The following is a 9721-nucleotide window of genomic DNA, read 5'->3' as shown; positions in this document are numbered from 1 at the left end:
CACAACAGTACTTGTCCTTTCCCCAGAAACTAACCGTGAATTCGACCTGTGCCAAATCCTGCAGGATAGGAGAATCCTGCATGGCACATTAGACACCAGCACATTTTATGATCTTCCTGGTAACAAACCGGCATTGTGGCCTATCTGAAAAAGATTCCATGTCAATTCAAGGCCTTGGTTCTTCTTGGTACCACCAGAACGAACCTGCCATGTTCCTTAGCTGAAATGGTCAACGGAGGTGTGGCCAGGCATCCATGTCAGAGAGCTCTGCTACCCAAACATTCCACATGGGGGACCCCTGGAGCAAACAAACCACACTCCACATTTCCAGTAGAAGGAAGCCTTGCTGTTTGGAGTATCTCACAAGCCTCAGCATGGGAAATCCTCTGTGGCCTTTTGACATCACTTCCCTCCATTTGTCAATCATCATAGACACAAAGTCCAGTGTGAGCAAACCTGTGACATCCGCCCTTAATCAGGTGCTGTATATCTCGAATACACCGATGCACATTGGAACTGCCTTCTGCTTGCACTGAATTGAACCGTAGCTTGTGTTTACAATTCCATCCTCACTCTACTTGTCCCCAAGACCTCTTGATAGAGAATTCTAGAGCCACAACATAGCATTCTGCCTTCCTTATAGAAAGAAGAAGGGCCTGGTGAGTCTGCCCAGAAACACCACAAAATATCAATCTGCACGGCCCTCAGGGAACCCCAGTTAATAGGATGCCCTGGCTATTAGTGTGCTGTCTGACAGAGCCCAGGGCCCGACCTCGTGTAAGCCACCCAAAGAGCAGGCCCCATATACAGTTTGTGAGACCGGTCATGGCCCAAGTCTGTTAACTCTACCCATCCTTGGTATTCAGGCACATGTCCCTAGACTTTTGCTGGAATCCCTGCCAAAAGGGGACCCTGAAGCACAATAGAGAATTTCTCCTTCCACATGGAAGGAAACCTGGTTGTTGGGATGGGTGTCCAACCCTCAGAGTCGGAGACAGCTACAAGGCCATTGAGACCACGCACACTCTTGAAGACTACCCTGGACAGAAACAGGCACGGTGACCCTCAGCTTGAGCATGCTTTCAAATAAGCCCTCTCAGATGTAACAACAGGATCCCGCATTGCAGGCCTGGTACGCTACTAGACCCAAATCCAAAACTTGGTGGGAGTTTTTCAGGCGCCCAAACCTAGAGTCTGTCTCTGGAATCCCTGTTTTGGGGCACTCCTAAGATGGAAACGAGCAGTCATCCTTTCCCCGACAAATACACAAAACTATGGGGAGCCGCCAAGACCTCAGAGAGGAAAAATCTCTCATGGACCCATGAGACAACACCTGCATTCCGAGGCCATCCTGGACACACATTCCAGATAGAAAAGCCTATGCTACTGCCATCCGGTCACCCTAATTACAGTTCCTGACGAGCTGCCATCCATGTCTACATATTGGGCCTTAGATCACCTCGCCACTAACCCTAATCCGATTTATTTTTGCATACTTGTCTCCAAAAACCATGGCTCACATGCCCTGAAGGATGTGGTCTGTGGAGCCAAACCACAGGACAGTGGCTGCCATCCCCAAGGAAACTGTGCCTGTCACAGTTGCCCAAACCTTTCAAATCAGGAGAAACCTGCAAGGCCCCTGAGCCCTCCCCAATACTGATGGCCCCTCTGCACGCAAATGCACAGTCTGAAACGCTCTGATCACATACAACCAGGAGACAGCCAAGTCAATTGTCCTGAGTCAGAAGATTAAACCTGACATGCCCCTAGGGACTCATTGGAACTCTAGATTAGGTTTTCAGGCATCTGTCTTCAGGGGCCTGTTATGGAATACCAATTTATGATACAGTATGTGGTCCCTGAGCCACACAACAGAACATCTCCTGTCCCAAGAAAGACACCATGATCTTCTTCCTATGGCAAACCCTCAGGTTAGGAGAATCCTGCTGGGCACCTTAGACATCAGCACATGATAAGATATCCCTGGTAACAATCCAGCATGTGACCCAACTTCAATAGATTCCATGTCAACTCAAGGCCTTGGTACTTCACACCAGAGCCACAGAACGAACCTGCCATGTTCCTCAGCTGCAATGGTCAGTGGAGGTGTGCCTCTAGGCATCCACGTGGGAGTGCTCTGCTACACAAACTTTCTAAATGGAGGACTCTAGAACAAACAAACCAGGCTCCACCTGTCCAATACTAGGAAACCTTGCTGTTTGGAGCATCTCACAAGCCTCAGCATGGGAAATGCTCCATGGCCTCTTGACTCCACCCCTCCATTTGTTGGTCATCATAGACACAAACTCCAGCGTGAGCAAACACCTGACATCTGTCTTTACTCAGGTGGTGGATATTCGAATCAGCCGCTGCACACTGGAATTGCCTTTCACTTGGCACTGAATTTAACCTTAGCTTGGGTTTACAATTCCATCCTCACCCTACTAGTCTGCAAGCCGTCTTGATAGGGAACACTGGAGCCACAATGCAGCATTCTGACTTCCCCATAGAAAGAAGAGCGTGTTGAGTCTGCCCAGAAACTCCTCATGAAAATCATTCTATTCAGTCCTCCGGGAACCCCGATTTATATGCTTCCCTGGCCACTAGTGCTGTGTCTGACACAGCCTGAGCCCGGACCTCATGTCAGCTACCCAGAGGGTGGGTCCCATATCCAGCATGTGAGACAGGCCATGATCCAGGACTGTCATCTCTACCCATCCTTGTTATTCAGGCATCTGTCTCCAGACCTATGCTGGAATCCCTGCCAATGGGGGAGCCTGAAGCAAAATAGAGAACTCCTCCTTCCCCATGGCAGGAATCCACTCTGTTAGGATGGGTGTCCAACTCTCAGAGTGGGAGCCAGCTGAATGGCCAATGAGACCACGCCCACTCATGATGGCCGCCCTGGGCACAAGCAGGCATTGTGACACTCACCCTGAGGATGCTTTCAACCAAACTTTCTCAGTTTCACCTCTCAGTTGCACAGTTTGGGCAACTATGACGGGCACAGTTTCCTTGGGGATGGCTGCCACAGTCCTGTGGTTTGGCTCCACAGACCACATCCTTCAGGGCATGTGAGCCATGGTTTTGGGAGACAAGTCTGCAAACACAAATTGGGTTAGGGTTAGTGGCGAGGTGATCTAAGGCCCAATTTCATACTTGGTACGCCCCTAGGCCCAAATCTTAACCCTTCGTGGAATTTTCCAGGCACCCAGACCTACAGCCCCTCTCTGGAATCCCTGTTTTGGGGCACCCCTAAGATAGAAAACAGCAATCTTCCCTTCCCTGAGAAAGCCACCAAACTCTGGGGAGCCACCAGGATCCCTAGATAGGAAAAATCTCCCATGGACTCATGAGATCACACATGCATTCTGAGGCCATCCTGGACACACAATCCAGATACAAAAGCCTGTGCTACCACCTTCGAGTCAACCGATTTACAATTCCTGATGAGCTGCCCTCCAGGTCGATGCATTGGGTCTGAGATCACCTGGCAACTAACCCTAACCCGAGTTTGTGTTTGCAGACTTCTCTCCCAAAACTATTGCTAACATGCCCTCCAGGATGGGGTCACTGGAGCCTCACCACAGATCTGTGCCTGCCATCCCCAAGGAAACTGTGCCCATCACAGTTGCCCAAACCATCCAGATTAGGAGAAAAATGCAAGGCCCCTAAGATCACCCCAATACTGGAGGCCGCTATGGATGAAAATGCACAGTCTGAAACACCCTGATTACCTGAATCCAGGCAGGCACCCAAGCCAATGGTCCTGAGTCAGAAGATTGAAACTGACATGCCCCTAGGACTTCACTGGACCCCTAGGTTAGGTTTTCAGGCATCTGTCGTCAGAGACCTGTTCTAGAATACCAACTTATGATACACCATGTGGTCCCTGAACCCGACAACAGAACATATCCTGTCTTCAGATGGAACTAGTGCTCTTGGACCTGTGTCAAATGCTCAGGGTACATGAATCCTACAGGGCCGCATAGCCACCAGCACATTCTAAGATCTCACTGGTAACAAACCTGCATTGTTCTCCATCTCCATGAGCCTCCATGTCAACTCAAGGCATTGGTACTTTGCCCAAGAGCCACCAGAACGAATCTGCCATTTTCCTCAGCTGCAATGGTCAATGGAGGTGTGCTTTCCAGGCATCCATGTGGGAGAGCTCTGTTACCCAAACTTTTAATATGGGGAGCCCTAGAGTAAACAAACCAGACTCCCCCTGTCCGTTAGAAGGAAACCTTGTTGTTTAGAGCATCTAACAAGCCCCAGCGTGGGAAATCCTCCATGGCCTCTTTTTTTTTTTTTTTTTTCTCACTAAACTTTTGTTTTAATGGGTCTCAAAATTCTGTGATAGATTTTTGGTCAAGTTGTTTCCATTAAAAAGTACTGATTTTAAAAACTAATAACTTAAAACTGCCACACACACACACACACACACACACACACAAATAAACAAATGGTCCACAAAACATTCTCCTTTCCTTCTGAAGGTTTTATGATGCATTGTTATCATTAACCAGTCTTTTACTATTAAACTTAAATGGCCAATTGACACAAACAGTTCTGAGACCGTTTTTCCACCACTGATTAAGACTGAGGTGGTACGTATTGGGTATAATATTCATTTAGCCTTCTGAGCTTTCTGGGAAGACTTGGTGACCTTGCCAGCTCCAGCTGCCTTCTTGTCCACTACTTTGATGACATCCACAGCAACCGTCTGTCTCATGTCATGAACAGTGAAACGGCCCAGAGGAGGATAGTCAGAGAAGCTCTCAACACACATAGGCTTGCCAGGAACCATATCAACAATGGCAGGGTCACCAGATTTCAAGAACTTGGGACCATCTTCCAGCTTTTTTCCAGAACGATGATCTATCTTATCCTTCAGCTCAGCAAACTTGCAAGCAATGTGAGCTGTGTGACAAACCAGCACAGGTGCATATCCAGCACTAATTTGGCCTGGATGGTTCAGGATAATCACCTGAGCTGTGAAGCCAGCTGCTTCCATTGGTGGGTCATTTTTGCTGTCACCAGCCACATTGCCACAATGAACATCTTTGACAGATACGTTCTTGACATTGAAGCCCACATTGTCCCCAGGAAGAGCCTCACTCAAAGCTTCATGGTGCATTTCAACAGACTTTACTTCAGTTGTAACATTGACTGGAGCAAAAGTGACCACCATGCCAGGCTTAAGGACACCAGTCTCCACTCGGCCCACAGGGACAGTACCAATACCACCAATTTTGTAGACGCCCTGGAGAGGCATATGCAAGGGCTTGTCAGTTGGACGAGTTGGTGTCAGAATGCAATCCAGAGCTTCAAGCAGTGTGGTTCCACTGGCATTCCCATTTTTATGGGTGACTTTCCATCCCTTGAACCAAGGCATATTAGCACTTGGCTCCAGCATGTTGTCACCATTCCAACCAGAAATTGTCACAAATGCTACTGTGTCGGGGTTGTAGCCAATTTTCTTAATGTAGGTGCTGACTTCCTTAACGATTTCCTCGTATCTCTTCTGGCTGTAGGGTGGCTCAGTGGAATCCATTTTGTTAACACCAACAATTAGTTCTTTTACACCCAGTGTGTAAGCCAGAAGGGCATGCTCACGGGTCTGCCCGTTCTTGGAGATACCTGTTTCAAATTCACCAACACCAGCAGCAACAGTCAGGACAGCACAGTCATCCTGGGATGTGCCTGTAAGCATGTTTTTGATAAAGTCTCTGTGTCCTGGAGCATCAATGATAGTCACATAATACTTGCTGGTCTCAAATTTCCACAGGGAGATATCAATGGTGATACCACGTTCACATTCAGCTTTCAGTTTATCCAAGACCCAGGCATACTTGAAGGAGCCTTTTCCCATCTCAGCATCCTCCTTCTCGAAATTTTCAATAGTTCTTTTATCGATCCCACCACATTTGTAGATCAGATGACCAGTAGTGGTAGACTTGCCCGAATCTACGTGTCTGATGACAACAATGTTGATATGAGTCTTTTCCTTCCCCATTCTGGTTTAGGATGAGTGGTGGTTTTCATGACACCTGTGTTCTGGCGGCAAACCCATTGTGAAAAAGCCTCCATGGCCTCTTGATGACACCACTTTATTTGTCAGTCATCATAGAAACAAACTCCAGTGTGAGCAAACATCTGACATACACCCTTACTCAGGTGCTGGATATTCAAATAAGCTGCTGTACACTAAAACTGCCTTTTGTTTGGCACTGAATTGAAAAGGAGCTTGGGTTTACAATTTCATCCTCACCCTTCATGTCTGCAAGTCCTCTTGACAGTGAATTCTGGAGCCACAACGCAGCATTCTGCCTTCCCCATAGAAAGAAGAATGGCCTGGTTTAGTACTCCCAGAAACACCACATGGGGATCAATCTGCTCAGATCACGAGGGAACCCCGATTTATAGGCTGCCATGGCCACTAGTGCTGTGTCTGACAGAGCCTGAGCCCCGACCTCATGGCAACCACCCAGTGGGCGGGGTCCATATCCAACATGTGAGACTGGCCATGGCCCAGGGCCATCATCTCTACCCATCCTTGGTATTCAGGTATCTGTTCCCTACACCTTTGCTGGAATCACTAACAATGGGGGAACCTGAAGCACAATAGCGAACTCCTCCTTCCCCATGGCAGGAATTCTGGCTGTTGGGATGGTAGTCCAAACCTCAGAGTGGAAGCCAGTTGCAAGGCCAATGAGACTACGCCCACTTATGAGGGCCACCCTGGGCACAAGCAGGCATTTTGATGCTCAGCCTGAGCATGCTTTCAAATAAATGCTCTCAGTTGCACCTCCAGGATCCCGCATTACAGCCCTGGTATGCCCCTAGGCCCAAATCCTAACACTTGGTGGAATTTTCCAGGCGCCCAGACCCAAAGTCTGTCTCTGGAATCCCTGTTTTGGGGCACCCCTAAGTTGGAAAACAGCACTCTTCCCTTCCCCAAGAAAGCAACCAAACTATTGGGAGCAGTCAGCAACTTTGAGAGGAAAAATCTCCCATTAACCCATGAGACCACACCTGCATTCTGAGCCCATCATGGAAACAAAATTCAGATACAATAGTCTGTGGTACTGCCTTCGAGTCACCTGATTTACAGTTCCTGATGAGCTTCCCTCAGGTCTATGCATTGGGCCTGCGATCACCTCGCCTCTAACCCTAACCCGAGTTTGTGTTTGCAGACTTCTCTCCCAAAACCATGGTTCACATGCCTTCCAGGATGGGGCATCTGGAGCCACACCACAGGACGTGCCTGCTATCCCCAAGGAAACAGTGCCTGTCACAGTTGCCCAAACCCTCCAGATTAGGAGAAACTTGTAAGGCCCCTGAGCCCACCAATATGGAGGCTGCTCCATATGGAGCGTATGGAGGCTGCTCTGGATGCAAATGCACAGTCAAAACACCCTGATCAACTTCATCCAGGAAGACATCCAAGTCAATGATCCTGAGTCAGATGATTGAAACTGACATGCCCCTAAGACCTATTTGGAACTGTAGATTAGGTTTTCAGGCTTCTGTCCTCAGAGGCCTGTTCTTGAATACCAACTTATGATAAAACATGTGGTCCCTGAGCCCCACAACTGAACATCTCCTGCCCAGACAGAAGCCGTGCTCTTGGACCTGAGTCAAACCCTCAGGGTATATGAATCCTGCACAGGCCCTTAGCCATCAGCATATTCTAAGATCATCCTGGTAACAAACCAGCATTGTGACCCATCTTCAAGAGACACATGTCAACTCAAAGAACTGGTACTTTTACTCAGAGTGACAAGACAAACCTGCCATGTTCCTCAGCTGGTAAATAGATGTGTGCTTTCCAGGCATCCATGAGGGAGTGATCTGATACACAAACTATCCACATGGGGAACCCTGTAGCAAACAAACAGACTCCCCCTGTCTGGTAGAAGGTAACTTTGCTGTGTGGAGCATCTCACAAGCTCCACCATGGGAAATCCTCCATGGCCTCTTGACACCACCCCTCCATTTGTTGGTCATCATAGGCATAAAGTCCAGTGTGAGCAAACATCTGACCTCCACTCTTACTCAGGTGCTGGATATTCCTATCAGCCCCTGCACACTGGAAATGCCTTTCTCTTGGCACTGGATTTAACCGTAGCTTGCATTTACAATTCGATCCTCACCCTCCTGGTCTGCAAGTCCTCTTAATAGTGCATTCTGGAGCCACAACACAGCATTCTGCCTCCCCATAGAAAGAAAAAGGGCCTTGTGAGTCTGCCCAGAAACTCCACATAGGATCAGTCTACTCTACCCTTGAGGGAACCCCAATTTATAGGCTCCCCTAGCACCTAGTGCTGTGTCTGAATGAGCCTGAGCCCCAACCTCATGTCAGCCACCCAGCGGGAGGGTCGCATATCCAGCATGTGAGATTGGCCATGTCCCAGGGCCATCATCTCTACCCATCCTTGCTATTCAGGTATCTGTCTCCAGACCTTTGCTCGAATCCCAGCTAATGGGGGAACCTGAAGCCCAGTAGAGAACTCCTCCTTCCCATGGCAGGAATCCTGGATGTTAGGGTCGTGTCCAAACCTCAGGGTGGGAGCCAGCTGCATGGCCAAGGAGACCACGCCCACTCATGAGGGCCGCCCTTGGCACAAGCAGGCATTATGACCCTCCGCAATAGCATGCTTTCAAATAAACGCTCTCAGTTGCACCTCCAGGATTCCACATTGCAGGCCTGGTATGCCCCTAGGCCCAAATCCTAACACTTGGTGGGATTTTCCACGTGCCTATACCCATAGCCCGTCACTGGAATCTCTGTTTTAGGGTACCCCTAAGATTGAAAACAGCACTCTTCTCTTCCCTGAGAAAACCACAAACTATCGGGAGCCTCAGGATCCTTGAGAGGAAAAATCTCCCATGGTCCCATGAGACCACACCTGCATTCCAAGGCCATAGTGGATACACAATCCAGATACAAGAGCCTGTGCTACTGCCTTCTAGTCACCTGATTTACCTTTCCTGATATGCTGCCCTCCAGGTCTATGCATTGGGCCTGCGAATACCTCGCCAATAACCTTATCCCGAGTTTGTGTTTGCAGATTTCTCTCTCAAAAGCATGGCTCACATGCCCTCCAGGATGGGGCCCATGGAGTCACACCACAGGACTGTGCCTGCCATCCCCAAGGAAACTCGGCCTATCATGTTGCCCAAACCTTCCTGATTAGGAGAAACCTGCAAGGCTACTGAGCCCAACCCAATTATGGAGGCCGCTCTGGATGCAAATGCACAGTCTGAAACACCCTGTTCACCTCCATTTAGGCAGACACCCAAGTCAATGGTCCTGAGTTAGATGATTGAACCTGACATGGCCCTAGGACCTCACTGGAAGCCTAGATAAGCTTTTCAGGCTTCTGTCCTCAGAGGCCTCTTCTGGAATGCCAACTTATGATACATCTTATGGTCCCTGAGCCCCACAACAGAAAATCTCCTGTCCCCAGCTGGAAGCCATGCTCTTGGACCTGTGGCCAACCCTCAGGGTATATGAATCCTGCCTCTTAGCCCCTTAGCCCCTTAGCCCCTTAACCACCTTAGCCACCAGCTCCTTAGCCACCTTAGGCACAACCCCTTAACCACCAGAACATTCTAAGAGCTCCCTGGTAACAAACCAGCATTGTGACCCATCTTCATGAGACTTCATGTCAACTCATGGCCTTGGTACTTCGCCCAGAGATAGCAGAACGAA

At 48.9% G+C, this 9721-nt stretch overlaps 1 protein-coding gene across 1 annotated transcript; it reads right to left on the bottom strand.

The window, feature by feature from the left end:
• Positions 1-4621: 4621 nt before the first annotated feature.
• LOC122904623 (elongation factor 1-alpha 1-like) lies at positions 4622-6040 on the bottom strand. The gene has a single exon (XM_044245641.1). The coding sequence runs from the start codon at positions 6017-6019 to the stop codon at positions 4631-4633; it is 1389 nt and encodes a 462-aa protein (XP_044101576.1). The 5' UTR covers positions 6020-6040; the 3' UTR covers positions 4622-4630.
• Positions 6041-9721: the final 3681 nt, after the last annotated feature.

The sequence above is a fragment of the Neovison vison genome, chromosome 4, assembly GCF_020171115.1.
Source record: "Neovison vison isolate M4711 chromosome 4, ASM_NN_V1, whole genome shotgun sequence".
Classification (NCBI taxonomy): domain Eukaryota; kingdom Metazoa; phylum Chordata; class Mammalia; order Carnivora; family Mustelidae; genus Neogale; species Neogale vison.
Note: the sequence above shows the minus strand (reverse complement) of the source record. Positions and strands in the feature narration are given on the sequence as shown.